At 35.9% G+C, this 20,263-nt stretch overlaps 1 protein-coding gene across 1 annotated transcript in view; it reads left to right on the plus strand.

Annotated features, from left to right (window-relative positions):
• Nucleotides 1–20,263, plus strand: part of RIMS1 (regulating synaptic membrane exocytosis 1) — a 685,283-nt gene that overhangs the window by 332,803 nt on the left and 332,217 nt on the right. The window contains exons 3-4 of the mRNA XM_007945190.1: nt 449–662; nt 2,738–2,749. Coding sequence (XP_007943381.1) covers nt 449–662; nt 2,738–2,749 — 226 coding nt within the window. The remainder of the gene's footprint in view (nt 1–448; nt 663–2,737; nt 2,750–20,263) is intronic.

The raw sequence follows: 20,263 nt of genomic DNA on the forward strand, positions 1-20,263 counted from the left end.
ATGCTGGATCATAAAATCAATATATGGTGACAAACTTTTTTTAATTGCATTCATCATTAAATTTAAAATAGAATAGACTAGTAAATATCAGAGTACCTTTTATATAGTTAGGCTAAGTATATTGTGTAACTTTTGTTTCAGTTATATACATAGGAATCCAGTTGTAAAGTATTGAGTTCCCAGGCAAAATATTTTCACGGCCACCTGTCTAAAAGACCCAGAACCCGAATTCCACTACTTTAGAACTAAGAGTGATCATATAGTGTCTACTTACACATGATCTGAGCAAAGCTGGGACTAGTGGAAAACATGCCTTACTTTTAGAGGCAACATTAATGGGAAAAATAGCTTTGTAAGTTCGCTGTGGTTGTTGGCTCTGTTTTGTTTTATTTTGTGTTTTTGTCTTCCATCATTTACTTAGTTTGCTATCATGTTCTCTTTTGCCCAGGAGATTGCATCAACAATTTGAAAGCTATAAGGAACAAGTGAGAAAAATAGGGGAAGAAGCGCGGCGTTATCAGGGTGAACACAAAGATGATGCGCCTACTTGTGGAATCTGCCATAAAACAAAGTTTGCTGATGGGTGTGGCCACCTCTGCTCCTACTGTCGCACGAAGTTCTGCGCCCGCTGCGGAGGACGTGTATCTCTGCGATCAAATAACGTGAGTGTTCCAAGAACAGTAAAAGATGGGGACACTCAATCGAAGTAAAGCCACTAGTTTCCCAAGCATGAAAAGACATGCATACTAGCAAGCAGACACATAGACAGATATTAACATTAATATGCTCCTCCCCTTTTGTTCTTGTTTGCTTGTTTTCCATAAGGCTTTAGTGGTGGAATACTGATGAAAATAATTCATAAAAGTATATTTTGATTATAGGCATGTCTTAAATGATTCCCTTTCAAAACCAATGGTAGATTACCCGTGGGAATAAATTTACTTCATTTTCTGAAGAAGGTAGCACATGTGAATTTAGAAGCAAATTGTGAACTGTAAAACTCTTGAAAGTTGCCAGGACCAATTCTTGGGAGGGGGGAAAAAGTTTATTTTCACTTCCTGCAACATATGTTTCAGATTGAAAGAAAATAAAATGTAGGGCAAACTGTGTGACATTAAATTTAATCTCAGATAATATATAAAGTAACAATTAACCTTTATGATGAGTACTTTCATATTTGTATTATGTTAAAGAAATAGAATGGTAAGTTTATCTCTTGGGAATTATTTGGATCTTTAAGGAGTATGTCAAAATACAGATTTTTGAGATTTCTTTGTCTTTTTTTTTTTTTTTTGCACATCTCATTTTCTTTTCTATGACATGTAATCTCTCACCTGAAAAGCTACTCCTTATTATGATAATGTTTTAAATATATGGCACTTGTTGAGGCATTAAGACACTATTTCCCACTGCCATGAAGTCAGTTCCAACTCATAGCAACCCTATGGGACAGAGTAGAACTGCCCCATAGAATTCTCTAGGCTGGAACCTTTATAGGAACAGATCACCAGGTCTTTTCTCCCATGGAGCAGAGCCTCTGGGTGGGTTTGAACCACTGACCTTTTAGTTAGCAGCCAAGCACTTAAGCATTGCACCACTATGGCTCCTTTTTACTCTTAAACATTATTTATTATAGTTAATCCTTATATGCCTGCCACCTATAAGTCTTTCTAGAATAAGCTTAACTATCAAAATAGTGTCTGGCACATAGAAAAGTCACTAGATCTATTTTGTTAATTTTCCCTTCTTTAATGTTCTTAAATGTTCTTTGTTGGAATGAATTCTCATGGGTGAGATCTAGGGATGATTTTCAAAATATTCAGTAACCCATGTGGTAAGGGCACTGGCTAATCTGAAAAGGTGCTGACAGTTAACAGTGGTGTGTAAATTGGCTGAGTGTTAGTGCTGGCTGAGTGCCCATAGCTATTGGATGTAATTAAGTTCCCATTATACATTTAAGGCAAGCCAATAACAACACAGTTAACTATTATATATTAAAATTATTAAAATCAAACTCAGATTTTAAAAAAGAGAAGCTGTTTAAAAGAAATGGAGCTAGAGGTACCTATACTTTGGAGAAGCATAGTACGGTTCATTCAGCTTTATGAAACCCCTCTAATCTTGGAAAAAATATTTAAAGGAACAAATAAAAAGAAAGCATAGTTTACAATACTTAAGTCTTGAAATTAAAATGAAAAATTGTATTAAGTTGGTTTCCTTATGCCTTTATCCATGTTGAAATATATATTATATATACATTACTTGTGGAATGATTTATGACTAAAACAGTTAACATATTTCTCTCTTCACATTTTTATTTATTACAAACATTTCTCATTCTTAAATTTTTCCAAATTGTGACTATAACATTTTAGCAGCAAGCTTACAAAATTATTCACATAATTTTATATTTTTATAAAATACTTATTTTCATGAATTAACCTTTCTTTCTGAATAATCTTTTAAATATAGTTAGTAAGTGTTGAAAATTTAGAAAATTATCATGACCAACATTGTATTTAACATACAGCTGGAGCCATATATATCTATTTTCAATATATGATTGAGCACTGGCTAATTTTTAGGAAGAGTAAATAATTATTTTTCAAAATGTCTGTTTTAACACTTTAAAAAACACATAATTATTTTCTTAAAATGTATTTATTAATATATGACTTTTTTGTCATTGTTTTTCTCTTTTTCTTCTCTCTTTGCTTACTTGGATGCTTTCCCAAAGGAGGACAAAGTGGTTAGAATCCATTCTTTCTTTTTTATCATTTGTTAAATAAAATGTTGTGAGCTTTATTAAGTGAATTTAAGTAACTTTATTAAGTGTTTCACCTAGTATTGTAAATTACCATATTTCACAATGAAATTACATGCTAGAAAAAACTCATTCCCAATTCTTATGAAAAAAAATTAAGATGAACATCTAGGAGCATTACAGTTTTATATTTATAAGCGAAGTCTGGGTAGTATGCATGCAAGAAGACAGCAATATTTTAATATAATTTAAATTGTTATAAGCTCATTTGCCCCCTTAGCTCTCTGACTTTTGATGATTATTTTGTCTGTCTTTGTTGTTGTTGTTGTTATGTGCCGTCGAGTCAGCCCCGACTCATAGCGACCCCTCCTTGGGTTTCTGAGGCAGTATCACTACGGAAGTAGGATTGCCCAACCTTCCTTGTCTGTCTTTAGGAACAATAAATTCTAATGGGTTCTACCTTTCTCAGTGCTCAGTAGATATATAAACCAAGAACACCAAACTCACTGCCATTGAGTTGGATCCAACTCATAGCGACCCCTCTTCGGGTTTCCGAGGCAGTATCACTATGGAAGTAGATTGCCCAACTTTCCTTCCGAGGAGTGGCCAGTCGGTTTGAACTACCAGCCTTCTGGTTAGCAGTCAAATGCCTTAGGCAGGTTATTTGAAATTTTACTGCAGAAGAAATAGAATGTACTAACTTAGTGGAGAGACTGAATCAAATTAAAATCAAGAGCTCAAAATAGAATTATTTTTCCATAAAACACAAGTAGCAGAGCTGTTGTATTGAACCAGTTTGTCCTTTTCTTCTCCCTCACACATAAAAACAGTCCCCAATGGATTGAAAGCTCACTTTTAGAGGATATAGGTACTCAGAAAGATAGAATCCAAGTGGAACCTTCACTCACCCCATCCTATGTATCTATAATATAAATCCTCATTTGATGTAATTACAACTTTCCCAAAACTTATTAATCTCACAGTATGAAATTGAGATAATGAGTGTTTCAGGTTCAATAAATCAACTGTTTTTGCTCAGTTGTTTAAATGACATACTACAATGAGTAAGTAGCAAGTCTGGCATTAAATTGAACATTAATCTGTGCTTATAAACTTGATGCTAGTATATGTTCATCAGTTTTACCATGAAAAAGAAAATATCAGGTTGAAAAAATATATAGGACAGTCTGTTTTTTATGAAATGTGTTCCCTGTACCATTGGTATATGTGATTTTAATGAAAAAAAAAATGTACTGTATGAGGAAAAAATACAACTATGATATTACATTTGTAGTTTCATGAACATTATTTGGATGAGTCTACATTTGCAATGTGGATAATTTTAAAGTCCTTCAGTGAATAAAAGTTTAAGTCAATAATAATGCAGGTGTTACACAGGCTTGATGGTAAGACTTTAGCTTTTTCTGTGTGAATGGCCAGGCTCATTGTCCTTTTGACAACACTTTCCAGGACGGTAGGTTAATTGAAGTTCTTAGGATTATTGCTTGTGTAATGAGAATTCAGGTGATTCTTGGGGTTCTCAGTCTAACAATAGAGTGGAAAGGTCTATAAAATAGAATCATTTTTAATTCATTTCTTAATTTAGATTGGATTTAGACTTTGATTTGGATGAATATTTCTAGCACTTTATTTTTAAGTATTTACTCATAATTTCTTTAAAAATCTTTTTAGTCTAACCAAGTTTGAATGAATTGCCTTTGTAGGGCAAAGAAACTGAAACCAGATTTTGTCTTAGACATGCTAAAGAGAGTAATTGAATAGTAACAAAGTATCTATTACCATTTTTTTTCTTATCTCTCTAAGTCATTTTATTTTCAATAGAGAAATTAAAATTTTCTGGTGTGTATATGTGCACACATGCGTATGTGTGTTGGGATGGGTAGAAAGTGAAACAGAATATGGGCAAATAATACTTTTCTAAAAAGCAGTTTCCATTCTGATCAATCTAATAATAATGAACTCTACTTAGTCTGTTAAGTTGGTGAATAAATGTCACTAAAAATGCAGCATGTGATATGAAGACCTAAGAATAGTTAATGTATAAATATTTCCTTTACTCCAAAAACCAAAGCGAACTCACTGCCTTTGAGTGAGTTGTGACTCATAGTGACTCCCATTGGTTTTCCAAGGGAATAAATCTTTACAGAAGTAGATTGCCCCATCTTCCTTCTGTGGTGGCTGGCTGATGCATTTGAATCACCAACCTTCTGGTTAGCAGTCAAATGCCTTAGGCACCGCACCACCAGGGCTCGTGATAATAATTTTCAGCCTAAACCAAAAAAGTAAAAATAAAAAACTCACTGCCCTCGAGTTTAATCTGACTCATAGCAACCCCTCCTTGGGTTTCCAAGGCAGTATCACTACGGAAGTAGGATTGCCCAATCTTCCTTCCTAGGAGCAGCTGGTGGGTTTGAACCACCAGCCTCCCAGTTATTGGTCAAATGCCTTAGTCACTACGCCACCAGCAGTATTTTATTTTAAAACTTCACCCTTAGTATAAGTCATGTAATAATAATGTGGAAGATTGTATTCCTGCTAATAAATGAATGGCTGTCATAAAGCATCACTTAGTAATGGACAAATAAAATAGTTTAGGAGATTTTTTTTATTCAAGTGCATACTCAGAAGTATAATAATATTTCTTCCTTTACTGAAATCCCTCTTTATTCCTAAATAAATAGAAATACTGCAAAGTTCCCCATAGGCTGCTTAAATTGCTTTTATCTTTTATTTTTCTTTATTTGGTGGCAGATGATTGGATATAGATAACTCCCTTGAAAATGTAAACACTTTATTACTTGGAAATCAGCTTAATTTAATTCTCTAAAATTCAATTCCTTTGGAATTTCCCACAAATTTTATTTTTTAGGGGGTGGGGTGGAGTGGGATTGGTTTATGAATATAGCAACTAGAAATTTACTTACTGTATTTCTACTTTATCTTTATTATTCACAAAGAAGAATCAGGTATCATAAATTAAGAATATTTTATAATAAATGTTATTGTTACTCTGAAAAACATAACCCTACCATTTACTTAGCTTTTCAAAATGTGAAAACTGCTCATATCTACTTTTTAAACATTATGTTTAAAAAAATAATTTTTGTGTCAAGGTAATAATTAATGAGGAGCCATGTTTAGAGAGTCATAATTTTTTAACTGATGTCTCATAACTTTGCATGAGTGTTTGCTTTTAGAAATCTTGGTAAATGATATGCTGATGAAGCAAATACTTTTGTAGCAAGTTTATGAAAGGTGGTGTCAGGTAACAGCTGAGTTTCAGACTGGCTTTATCACAAGACATTATCTGTGGGATGATTCCTAGATAAATCCTTCAGAGGACAAAGAACATCTACCACAGACTCTGCTTTTAAATACCAAAGTGAAGATATTGTTTTTTCTCTTACTAGAGTTACATAAAACCAAGCAGTCAATAGAATCATGGTTTTAAAAGATGAGTTGCATGATTGCATTAAATATTTCTTCCTCTTATGAAAAAGATTCTCAGAGTTACCTATACTTAGTTGATGGCATAATTGTAAATTGTGTGATCATAATATATAGCCTTAATCTTTTGAAAAAGTGACTGTGAGAGTTTGACTGGACCCACTTTCATGTCCTCTGTTTTTTCTGGATGCTTTGATGGGTTCTGCCTGAGAGAATGTTCTTTCAGAGATTATTCACAGAAAAATAATGTAATCTTAAACAGAAAAATCGAGCCAACTCGACGGCAAACGACAACAAACAGAAAAGTTTATATTGTAGTTGTTGGGTGCTGTCAAGTCACCTCTAACTCATAGCGACCCTGTGCACATCAGAATGAAACACTGTCCAGTCCTGTGCCCACCTCATGGTCCTTGCTATACCTGAGCCCATCATTGCAGCCACTGTGTCAATCCATCTAGTTGAGGGCCTTCCCCTTCTTCGTTGACCCTCTGCTTTATCTAAGCATGATACCCTTCTCCAGGAAATGGTTCCTTTTGACAACATGACCAAAGTAAGTGAGACAAAGCCTGGCCATTCTCACTTCCAAGGAGCATTCCAGCTGCACTTCCTCCAGGACAGATTTGTTAGTCCTTTTACCAGTCTATGGTACTCTTAGCATTGTTTTCCAATACCACAACTCAAAAGCATCAACTCTTCTTTGGTCTTTCTTATTCACTGTCCAGCTCTCACATACATAAGAGGCAATTGAAGATGCCATGGCTTGGGTAAAGTGCTCTTTAGTCTTAAAGGAGACATCTTTGCACTTCATCACTTGAAAGAGGTCTTTTGTAGCAGATTTGCCTAATGCAATATGTAATCTGATGTCTTGACTGCTGCTTCCATGGATATTGATTGTGGAACCAAGTAATATGAAATCCTTGACACTTCAATCTTTTCTCCATCTGTTGTGAAGCTGTTGATTGGACCAGTTGTGAGGATTTTGTTTTCTTCATATTGAGGTATAATCCATACTGCAGACTGTAGTCTTTAAGCTTCATTAGTAAGTGCTTCAAGTCATCCTCACTTTCAGCAAGCAAAGTTGTGTCATCTGCATATCACAGGTTGTTAAGGAGTCTTCCTCCAATCCTGATCCCATGTTCTTCTTCATATAATCTAGCTTCTCTGATTATTTGCTCAGCATACAAATTGAATAAGTATGGTGAAAAGATACAAGCCTAAAGCACTCCCTTCCTGATTTTAAACCATGCAATATCCCCTTGTTCTGTTTGAATGACAGCCTCCTGATCATGTACAGGTTCCTCATGAGTACAATCAAGTGTTCTGAAATTCCCATTCTTCTCAATGTTTTCCATAATTTGTTATGATCCACCCAATCGAATGCTTTTGCATAGTCAATAAAACATAAGTAAACATCTTTCTGGTATTCTTTGCTTTCAGGTAAGATCCTTCTGACATTAATAATGATATCCCTCATTCTACATCCTCTTCTGAATCCAGCTTGCATTTCTGGAAGCTCTCTGTCAATATACTAATGCAACCATTTTGAATTATCTTCAGTAAGATTTTACTTGCATGTGATATTACTGATATTGTTCGATAATTTCAACATTCTGTGGGATCACCTGTCTTTGGAATGAGTACAAATATGGATCTCTTCCAGTCAGTTGGCCAGGAGGCTGTCTTCCAAATCTCTTGGCATAGCCGAATGAGTGTCTCCACTGCAGCATCCATTTGTTGAAACATGTCAGTTGTTATTCTGTCAATTCCTGGAACCTTGTTCTTCGCTAATGCCTTCAGTGCAGCTTTGACTCCTTCCTTCAGTACCATTGGTTCTTGATTATATGGCACCTCCTGAAGTGAATAAACATTGACCAATTCTTTTTGGTACTGTGATTCTGTGTATTCTTTCCATCCTCTTTTGATGTTTCCTGCATCATTCAACATTTTTCCCATAGAGTCTTTCAGTATTGCAACTCAAGGTTTATATTTTTTCTTCAGTTCTTTCTGTTTGAGAAATGCCGAGTGTGTTCTTCCCTCTTGTTTTTCTCACTCCAGGTCTTTGCACATTTCATTATAGTGATTTGCTTTGTCTTCTCAAGCTGGTCTTTGAAATCTTCTGTTCAGCTCTTTTATCTCGTCATTTCTTCCATTTTTTTTAGCTACTCTCCATTCAAGGACAAGTTTAGAGTGTCTTCTGACATCCGTTTTGGTCCATTCTTCCTTTCTTGTCTTTTTAATAACCTCTTGCTTTCTTCATGGATGATGTTCTTCATGTCATCACCTAATTTGTCTGGTTTTCAGTCACTGGTGTTCAATGCATCAAATCTATTCTTTAGATCATCTCTAAATTCAGGAAGGATATTATCAAGGTCATATTTTGGCTCTTGTGGACTTGTTTTAATTGTCTTCAACTTCACCTTGAACTTGTATGTGAGCTCTTGATGGTCTGTTCCATGATCAGCTCCTGGCCTTGTTTTGGCTGAAGATATTGAACTTCTCCATCACCTCTTGCCATATATTTAGTCTGCCCAATACCTCTGTACTCCGTGCAGTGAAGTCCACATACATAGCCATCATTAATGTTGAAAAAAGATATTTGCAATGAATAGGTCGTTGGTCTTGCAAAATTTTATCATGCGATCTCCAGCATTTTTTCTATCACCAAGGCCATATTTTCCAACTACTGGTGACTTTTCTTTGTTTCTGAGTTTTGCATTCCAGTCACCAGTGATAATCAACATATCTTGATTGCATGTTTGGTCAATTTCAGACTGTTGAAGTTGGTAGAAATCATCAATTTCCTCATCTTTGGCTTTGGTGCATAGATTTGAAAAATAGTATTATTTACTGGTCTTCCTTGTAGGTGTATGGGTATTATCCTATTACTGACAACATTGTATTTAAGGACAGATCTTGAAACAGTCTTTGTGACAATGAATGCCACACCATTCCTCTTTGTCATTCCTGGCATAGTAGATCATGTGGTTGTCTGATTCAAAATGGCCAAAACCAGTCCATTTCAGCTCACTAATGCCTAGAATATTGATCTTTATGCATTCCATTTCATTTTTGACAACTTCCAGTTTTCCTAGATTCATACTTCATACATTCCATGTTCTGATTATTAATGGATATCTGCAACTGTTTCTACTCATTTTGAGTTGTGCCATATCAGCCAATGGAGATCCCAAAAGTTTTACTCCATCCATATCATTCAAGTTGTCTCTACTCTGAGGAATCAACCCTTCCCCAGTCATATTCGAGTGCCTTCCGACCAGATGGGCTTATCTTCCAGCACTGTATCGAACAATATTTCAGGGCTATTCATATAGTTTTTCAGTAATATTTCAGGCAGTGTTTCACTGCTTTTCATAAGATTTTCACTGGCCAAGTCTTTAAGAAGTGGATGGCCTTTCCCTACTTAAGACTCTTAGTCTGGAAGGTCCACTGAAACCTGTCCACCATGGGTAACCTTGCTGGCATCTTGAAACATTGATGGCATAGCCTCTAACATCACAGCAACACACATAAGCCACCACAGGATGACGAACTGACAGATAAGTTCATCTCCTTTAATTGTTCTTAACTGTTCTGTTCACTTCCCCACCTATCTGGTGCCTAGAATACAGCCACCCCAGAAGGCCCCAAGCTGCACACCTGTCTACCTCTCTGGGGGCCTGGCCTTAGAATAAAGCCGCCCCCGAAGGCCCCAAGCCATGTGTCCACTTACCTCTCTGGGGGTCCAGCCTTAGAATAAAGCCAGAATAATTTATAGATAATGATAAGTAAGTCAATAAGGAAATGATATCAAGAGAAGTTCCATTAGGCAATCTGATAGAGTAGATATTTCTTTATAACTTTTTATTGTGATTTGGGTAAAAATTTATAGAGAAAATTGTTTTTTTTTATACAATAACTTATACACATTTTGTGTGTGTGTATGTATGTGTGTGACATTGATTGCAATCCCCACAATGTAACAACACTCTTCCTAATTCCTCTTTGTGTTTACCATTTCCATTTGTCCTTTCCTGCCTTCTGAGCAAATTCTTCTTAGCCAAATTCTTCCTTTTTGATGTCTTGTGATTGATTATTCTAAGGAGTACATACCTTCCTGATGTTACTGTTCATCTTATAGGCCTGTCTATTGTTTGGCTGAAAGTTGAGCCACAGAGGTGAGTTCAGTTCCAGGTTTGAAGTGTGTGTAAGGCCCGTAGTCTCAGGTTCTGACAGTCTCTATCAGATCAGTAAGCTTGGTCTTTTGAGTTTTGACCACATTTTCTCCCACTCTATCCAGGACCTTTTATTGTGATTTCTTTCAGAGCAGTCAGTAGTGGCAGCAAGGCACCATCTAGCACTTCTGGTCTTATGGTCATGGAAGTGTTGTTCACATGGTCCATTAGACCTTTAGGCTAATTGATTCCTTGTGTCTTTGATTTTCTTCACTCCTCTTTGCTCCAGACGGAAAGAGACCAACAGTTACTTCTTAGATAGCCACTCACAAGCCTGTGAGACCTCAGTCACTACTCACCAAAGTAGAATGTAGAACATTGTCTTTGTGGACTACATTATGCCAATTGACCTTGATGTCCACTGAGACTATGATCCTGAAACTCTAGGCCAGTGACTCATTCCCTCAAGGTGTTTGGTTATGGGTATGAAGTTTTCATAACTTTGACCCCTGTATGCTCTATTATATTCATGGATATATTTGCAGCACATACAGATATATATATGTAGAGATATCCTCTGTCAAACCTATACATATTCATGGAGGTAATCCCATTCACCTTCCCACACCTATATAACCTGTGTGTCTGTCTATGTATCCACTTGTGGATTATTGTGACTGTTATTGCAGTATTATGTATGTAGTAGTATTTACTTTTTTTGTTACTTTGTTACCTTTAACACTTATGCTTCTCTCAGTGTCCTCCTTTGCCTTAATTATTTTGTTCTGACCTCCCGTTATCTTATATTGGCTTTCCCTTCACCCAAGTTAATAAGTGTCTACCCTCCAGTTAATGATTTATCCTCCATTCCCTTCCCACCTCTGGTAACCTTCAAAGATGATTCTTTCTGTGTTCACTATTTATAGTTGTGGTCTCATACAATATTTGTTCTTTTGTGATTGACTAATTTCACTCAGCATAGTGTCCTCCACATTCCTCTGTGTTATGAGGTGTTTTGAAGCTTCATCATTAATAATGTTGTGTAGTATGGCATAATGCCTAAGGCATTTGACTGCTACTCAGAAGGCTGGTGGTTCAAACCCACCGGCCTCTCCTCGGAAGGAAGATTGGGCAATCTACTTCCATAATGATACTGCCTGGGAAACCCAAGGAGAGGTTGCTATGAGTTGGATCTGACTCAACAGCAGTGAATTTGGGTTTTTCTTTTTCAGTATTCCTTTGTGTGTATGTAAAAGTTTGTTTAACCATTCATCTTTTAATGGGCACTTAAGTTGTTTCCATCTTTTTGCTATTGTGAGTAATGCTGTGACGAACTTGAGTGTGTATGTATCTGTTTGTATCATAGCTCTTATTTTTCTAAGGTATATCCCTAATATTGTGATTGCTGGATATATATTTCTACTTTTTTTTTAAGGAAATGCCATAATGTTTTCCCCAGTGGTTACACATTTTACAGTTCCACCAGTAGCATGTGAGAGTCCCAGTCTCTCCACATCCTCATCAGCATTTGCTGTTTTCTGTTTTTTTGAACTTTTGTATTACTGTTGGGGTGATATGGTAGGTATCTCATTGTTTGTTTGATTTGCATCTCTCTAATGGCTAATGATCATGAGCATTTCTCCATGTGTTTGATAGCTGCCTGAATGTCTTCTTTGGTGCAGTGTCTGTTCATATCCTCCACCCATTTTTCAATTGGATTGTTTGTCAATTTGTTGTTGAAGTGATGAAATTTTCTATAAATTTTAGAGATTAATTCCTTGCCAGAAATTCATTTCCAAATCTGTAGGATCTTTTTTTATTCTTTTGGTGAAGACTTTTGATAAACTTTTTTTAATAAACTTTTGCATAAATATTTAATTTTTAGGAGATCCCAGTTGTCTAGTTTGCATTCTGCTGTATGTGCATTTTTAGTTATGTTTGATAGTATATGTGGTAGTTAAGTTTGTGTGTCATCTCGGCTGGGCCAGGTTGAGTGGCTGGGCAGCTGGATGTAGTATTCCCCATGATAAGACTGGTAATCAACTCCATGGTGGAATCTACTGTGAACAGCTGAGTAGTTGCCTTAGGAATGTGGTCTGCTTCCTGTATATAAGGAAAAGCCTTGGGTAACAGTCTCTAGCTTATGGCACACTTGAACCCTGCATGTGGCCATGTCATTGTTCAGTAGCCTGCCATGCTCTGCTGACTTTGAAACTTTCAATGGACTTTAATTAATGTGGTAACATTTGGACTGTGCCTTTTTACATGTCAACTTTGTCTCAGCAGCCAGCTGAGTGAAGAAAAGCATCTAGCTTCAGTGGGCTGGGAATAGGAGGCAGAGCTGAAGCCCAAGGTTGAGGGGCTTTCACCCAGCCCCTAGAGCCTGGCACTTTGTACTCGGATTTAAAGCCTCCAAACTGTTAGAGAATAAACTCCTGTTTGTTCAAGCTATTCCATTTGTGGTATATTCCTGTCAGAGTGGCACTAGGTAACCAGAACAGTATATTTATGGCATATATCAGGGCTCCTAAGTTTGTCCCTAGGAGCTCTGGTGGTATAGTGCCTAAGGCATTTGACCGCTAACCAGAAGGCTGGTGGTTCAAACCCAGCCATTCCTCTAAGGAATCTACTTCCTACTTCCAGAATCTACAAGGAATCTACAGTCTACTTCCGTAGTGATATGGCCTCGGAAATCCAAGGAGTTGTCACTATGAGTCGTATCTGACTTGACAGCAATGAGTTTGGTTTTGGTTTGGTTAAGTTTGCCCCTATTTTATCTTTGATGATTTCTATAGTTTTAGGTTTTACATATAAGTCTTTGATCCATCTTGAGTTAGTTTTTCTATGTAGTGAGAAATATGGGTCCTGTTTCATTTTTCTGTGAATGGATGTCCAGTTTTACCATTGCCATTTGTTAACTAGATTATCTCTTTCTTATGTAATGGATTTCAGCCCTTTGTCAAAGATCAGCTGTCCATCATAGGTGGATGGAATGACTTCAGGGTTTCAGTTTGGTTCCATTGTTCTATATGTCTGCCATTGTACTAATACCAGGCTGTTTTTTACTACTGTGGCTGTGTAGTAGGTTTTGAGACGCAAGAGTCTGAGTCCTCCTACTTTGTTTCCTTCCTTAGTAGTGCTTTACTTACCTGGGGCCTCTTTCCATATAAAGTTGGTGCTTAGTTTTTTCATCTGTAAAGAATGATAATGAAATATGAATTGAGATTGCATTATATATAATGTTGAGTAGTTTTGACATTTTTACAATGTTAAGTTTTCCTATCCATGAGCATAGTACATTCTTCCATTTATATAGGTCTCTTTTGGTTTCTTGTATAGGTCTTTTGTATCTGTGGTTAGATTTATTCCTAAGTGTTTCACCTTTTGGTTGCTATTGTAAAGGTTATTGTTTACTTGATTTCCTTTGCAGAATTCTCTTTGTTAGTGTAGAGGAATCTGATTTTTGTATGTTGATCTTTTACCCTCCCACTTTGTTGAATCCTTCTATTAGTTCCAATAGTTTTCTTGTTGAGTATCTGGGATTTTCTATATATAGGATCTTATTATCTGAAAATAGAAATAGTTTTAGTTCTTCTTTGTCAATTTGGATGCCTTTTATTTCCCTTTCTTGCCTTAGTGCTCCGATTAGAACTTCCGGTACTTTATTGAATAGGTGTGTTGATAAAAGGTGTCCTTGTCTGGCCTCCATTCGCAAGGGAAATGTTTTCAATCTCTCAGCACTGAGAATAATGTTGTCCTTTGGTTTGTGTATAAGCCTTTAATTATGTTGAGGAATTCTATACTTCTATTTTGGTGATGATTTTTATCAAAAATATGTGTTGGGTTTTTTCAAATGCCTTTTCTGCATTGATTGATATGATCATGTGGTTCTTTTCCTTTGTCTTACATAAGTGATATTATTGATTGTTTTCCTAATGTTAACCATCCTTGCATACCAGGTATGAATCACCTTGGTCATGATGTGTTATTTTTTTTTTTGATATGTTGTAGACTTCTATTGTTTAGGATTTTGTTGAGAAATGTTGTGTCAATGCTCATGTATGGCATTGGTCTATAATTTTCTTTTTTAGTCTTGTCTTTGCCTGGTATCAGGTTTATGCTTGCTTCATAGAATAAGTTCAGCAGCATTCCATCATTTTCTGTGTTCTGTAATAGTTGTAGTAGTATTCATATCAGCTCTTCTCTGAAAGTTTGGTAGAGCTCACCAGTTAATCATCTGAGCCAGAACTCTTTTTGTTGGATTTTTTTTTTTTTATGACCTGTTCAATTTCTTCTTTTGTGGTGGGTCTGTTCAAATTTTCTACCTAAGTTTGTGTTACTTTAGGTACAGGATGTGTTTCTAGAAATTTGTCCATTTCCTCTAAGTTTTCAAACTTGTTGGAGTACAATTCTTCATAGCATTCTGTTATCTTTTTTTAATTTTAGTTGGTTGTCCTGGGAATTGTATATTTTATTTCTTAACATTTTTATTTGTGTCTTCTCCTTGTTTTTCTTTGTTAAATTTTCCAGTGGCTTGTCAAGTTTATTAATCCTTTCAAAGATCAAACTTCTAATCATGTAGATTCTTTATTTTTCTTTTTCATTTATTTCAGCTCAAATCATTATTATTTCCTTTCTTCTGGTGACTGTAGGATTTTTAACTGTTCTTTTTCTAATTGTTAGAGATGTTGGGTTAAGGTGTTGGTTTTTGGTCTTCTCCTATGATGTGTATGTTTCTTGCTATAAATTGTCCTCTGAGCACTGCTTCTGCTGTCCCATAAGTTTTGGTATGTTGTGTTTTCATTCTCATTTGATTAGTGGAATTTTTAATTTTTTCTATTACCCAGTAATTTTTAAGCAGGGTGTTATTTAGTTTAGTATTTGATTTTTTTTTAATCTTCTTGTTGTTGATTTCCAATTTTACAGCATTGTGATCTGAGAAGACACTTTGTAGTGTTTCAGTGTTTTTAAAGTGTTTCAGGCTTACTTTGTGTCCTAACATATGTTCTATTCTAGAGAATGTTCCATGTGCATGGGAAAAGAATGTATCTTGTGCTATTTTAGGGTGGAGTGTACTGTGTACATCTATGAAGTCTAGTTGGTTGATGATGTTGTTAAATCTTCTGTTTCTTTGTTGAGTTTATTTCTAGTTGTCCAGACATTCATTGAAAGTGAATTGAAGTCTCCTACTATTCTCGTGGAGTAGTCTATTTCTCTTTCAGTTATGTTGAAGTTTGATTTCTATATTTTGGGGCTCTTTCATTGGGTGCATAGATAGTAATTATGGTTGTGTGCTCTTGTTGGATTGACCCTACACTCATTCCTTGTCTCCTTTGTTGATTTTTGCCTTAAAGTCTATTTTTCCAGAAATGAATATTGCCACTTTTGCTTTTCTTGGTTTCCCTTTCCTTGATATAGGTTTTTCCAGTCTTTGATTTTAGCTTCTTTTTGTCTTTGGGTCTAAGATGTGTTTTTTGTGGACAGCATATTTATGGGTTATTATTATTATTTTTTAATCTGTTCTGCTACTCTCTCTTTCTTGACTAGTGCATTCAAGCCATTTACATTCAGTGTAATTTTCAATTAGGTATGAATTTACTGCTATCATTTTGCTCTGCATGTGTGGGTATGTGTTTTGTGTGGTGCTAATGGCTTCTTTGTTCCATATTTTTTTTTCTGTGCTGAGTTCATTTTGTTTGTGAATTTCCTTCACTGCTATTGTTTTAGTGCTTACTAAGTCTTATGATTTTCTTCTTTTCTATTTTGGTGAGAAGGTTTGTTAATTTTTTGGAGGTTACCCTGTAATTTATTATTTCCTTTCCAAATTTAAACAGTCCATCCTATCTTGCTATTGTCTTGACTTCCTCTCTGTTTGGAAGTTCTTTATTTACACCGTTTATTCCCTCTTTGTGTTTTAGCTGTCATTGTTTAGAAATTGACTTCTCCAGTTCCCTATTTTCAGTCTTGTAGGTTTATTTTATTCTTGATACTTCTACATCTGGTTTGATTTCTGGGTGATGTTGTTTTGTGTCTTAATCTCAGGTTGTTGTCTGCTGTTGTTAGTTCTCTGTCCAAAAATCTCCCCTGTAACACCTCTTGTAAGAGTGGTCCAATTTTTACAAACTCCTTCAATTTTTATCTGGACATTTCCTAATTTTGCCATCATACTTAAGGACCAATTTGCTGGATATACAATTCTTGTTTGGCAATGTTTTTTTCTTTTAGAGTTTTACATTTGTCATCCCAGTGCTTTTTTGCCTTCATCATTTCTACTGGAAATCACTTTCATCTTATTGGTTCTCCTTTGTAGGTGACTTTTTGTTTTTTGTAATCTGATTTCAGAATTCTTTCTATGTCTTTGGTTTTGGAAATTTTAGTTATGATATATCTTGATGATTTTCCTTTGTGATCTATCTTATTTGGGATTCATGGAGTTTCTTGAGTGTATATCTTCTCATTTTTCATGATACTGGGGAGTTTTTCTCCAATAAATCTTTGACAATTTTCTTGGTGCTTTTGTCTCTTTCTGTTCTGTAATCCTGATCATACATAAGTTATTCCTCTTGATTGTGCCCCATATAATTTTCAGGCTTTCTTCTGTTGTTTTTCTGATTGTTCTGCTAACAGATTAGTATTAAGAGATTTGTCTTCAATTTTCCTAATTTTGTTTCCCATTAATTTCTACTTCTTTGTCATTCCAATGTGTTATCTATTCTGAAATTTTAGTATTAATATTTTGAATTCTCGTTTGCTGCTTTTCTATAGTGTCTCATTTTCTATTTATTTTGTTAGTTCTTGTGGGTTTTTTTTTTTTAATTCTTCTAGAGTTTTGTCTGTGTTTTCCTTGATTTTGTCTGTGTTTTTTTTTTGTTTTTTTTTTTTCTCTTTCTCTCAATCTGTTTAATGTACCTAAATATAATTCTTTTGAACTACTTATCAGGTAGTTCCAATAGCATTTCTTCCTCTGGAAGATTTTTTGGTTTGTATTTTGGCCACTTGCTTGAGCTAGCTTGTCCTTTTTTTTTTTTTAATGTGATTTGAATTTGTCTATAGTCTTCAAGGGGAGCTCTGGTAGCATAATGCCTAAGGCACTTGACTGCTAACCAGAAGGCTGGAAGTTCAAGCCCACCAGAAGGCTGGCAGTTCAAACCCACTAGCTACTCCTTGGAAGGAAGATGGGGCAATCTACTTCTGTAGTGATACTGCCTTGAGAAACCCAAGGAGGGGTCGCTATGAGTCAGGTCCGACTCAATGGCACATAACAACAACAACAACATAGTCTCCAAGACATTGTGGTGTTATTGTATTTATTATTATTTTTTTAATTGTATGTCTGTTTGCTTCATCTTGTTTTTAGTATTGTTTTGTCTTAATACACAGACCAAGGGGTGGGTGTGCTACTCTGGTCACTACATTGGTAGCACTGAGGCACTCACCACCCATTTCTGGGTGAATTTGGTAGCAATTGGGAGTGTCAACAATAATCTCTTTTCATTGGTTGTGTACAGTAGCTGATGGCAGGGTGGCTGAGTGTTGGCCACTGTCTGTCATCGATCCAGTGGTGCTGAAACTAGTGGTGACTCTCGCTCAGTAAGAGGAGTTGCAAGTATGGGTGATTATGATGAGTAGAATTGGTGGCTCCCAGCTGCTGGGGAAGAAAAGAAAAAAGAGAAAAAAAAAGGAGTGGGAGAGGCAGGGGATTTTTTTTTTAAAAAAAAGAAAACAAACAAGAAAGGTGGTAGAGAGAAGACCTAAAAAGAAAGAAAAATAGAACAAGTCAAAGGAGAGAAAAAAGAAAGAGGCGTAATTCTAGCACAGTGCTAGCTACCAAATATGGCTGTGATGGGAATTCCACATTTGCTTTGTAGAAGCACGCATTTCCAAGTGTGGAGGGGCAGGGACAGGTGTTATTGAATACTGAGGTTACAGGGTTGGGGCATCTGCCCTATCAGATTTTTAAAAAAAGAGAAAAAATGAAGAGAAAGCAGATGAAGATAAAAAGAAAAGAAAACAATAGACGAAGAGAGAAGAACTAAGAAGAAAGAAACCAAAAAAAACAAACCAAACTCACTCCTGTTGAGTCGATTCTCCTCATAGCAACCCCTCCTAGGGTTTCTGAGGTGGTATCTCTATGGAAGTAGATTGCCCAATCTTTCTTCTGAAGAATTGCTGATGGGTTTGAATCACCAGCATTCTGAGCCAGCAAAAACTATTTCAGTAGAAATGTGGAGCTCACTCTACAAGAGCATGCATGACTATCCATGGAGGAGTGAGGCAGGTGTTTCTCACCGCAGAGTCAATGTGGCACAGGCATCCACTATGTGGGATCAGAGGGAGAAAAACAAAGATAGAAGGAGAAAAAAGAAACAATAAGGGGGTAAAATAAAAGAACTAAGAAGAAAGAAAAAAGAGAGAAGGAAAAAAAGTAGCACAGTATTGGCAAAAGTGCTTGCTGCCAAACACTGCTGTGGCTGGAACACAGCACTCACTCTGTGGGAGTGTGCAACACCAACCAGGGAGAAGTAGGGTTGGATGCTGGTGACCATGGAGGAGGCAAGGAACAGGACAACTAATCCATGGGAACAAATTAATAAAAAGGAGGGGAAGTGAAGAGGAAGAAAAGAAAAAGAGAGGGAGAGGGAAGAGGAAAAACCTAAGATGAGGGTTAAAGAAAACAGAGAAGAAAGGGAAAAAAAGTAGCACAATACTGGCATTAGGAGGTGTTTTGACCCAGCACTGGGTAGGTGAGGGTGGGGGAGGCCATACCTCTAGACACTGGGAAGTTGTCCATGGTAAAGGGGGAAATCACACCTATCTGGCCTCTGATCAACTATGTGTTTACCTCTACAGTCCTGAGCAAGTGGACCTAATTATCTGATTCTTGAAATGGTTCAAAATGGCCTCACTGTGCCAGGTGGCAGTTCACCACTCTGTATGCCTCTTTGTTCACTGTTTTCATTCAATCTTTTCCTCTTATTGGTATTTGATCTATTGCCTTATCCTTTACTTTAAATGTCTGGGTTACAGGGTTATTGTCCATATCCATTTCTTGAGTCTTTGTTGCAAAGGGTCTCAATTGTATACCTGTCTAGCCTGCCATCTTACAGGATACTCCTGGTTGATCAGAATTTTTTTCAAGATGCCTCTTCTAATTTTGCTGGCCTATATTAGTCTTGAATGGATCAAAAAGAGCAATAAATCTCATTGCATATTAATTTTGTCCATTATACCTTTCATTTACTAAAATTTTACACACATACACATATATACACATGACACATACATATATACACATACACAATGGAACAATAACAAATAAGATACTTGTACATGCACAGGCACATATACATATATATATGTATTAAGAACTTGTTTCTGGAAACAGAACAACAACATACACATACACATATATGAGTTTCAAAAAAAAAAAAAAAATAGTCACCATTCAGTCAATTCCAACTCATGGTTCCTTGTTTTACAGAGTAGAACTGCTCCGTAGGGTTTTCTTGGCTGTAGTGTTTATGGAAGCACATTTTCAGGCCTTTCTTTTTCAGAGCCATTGGGTATGTACAGCCAACTTTTAGTTTACTAGTCCAACGCAAACCATTTGTGCACAGATAATAATACCATTTTCATTGGACTATGAACATTATGAGGGTGCTATATCAAAGATTTAGCATAATATTTGACATATAATAAACATTCAATAAAATATATTATACATATATATACATTTACTAACATTAAAATATACAATTATATATATTCACATATAATGAAATAATGTTCTAATATATATTGAATTAGATAAACTATTGAAAGAATTTATATGTATGAGTATATGTGTGCACATGTATAC

This window comes from Orycteropus afer, unplaced genomic scaffold (genome assembly GCF_000298275.1).
Source record: "Orycteropus afer afer isolate SDZICR_OR568_19922 unplaced genomic scaffold, OryAfe1.0 scaffold00133, whole genome shotgun sequence".
Classification (NCBI taxonomy): Eukaryota; Metazoa; Chordata; class Mammalia; order Tubulidentata; family Orycteropodidae; genus Orycteropus; species Orycteropus afer.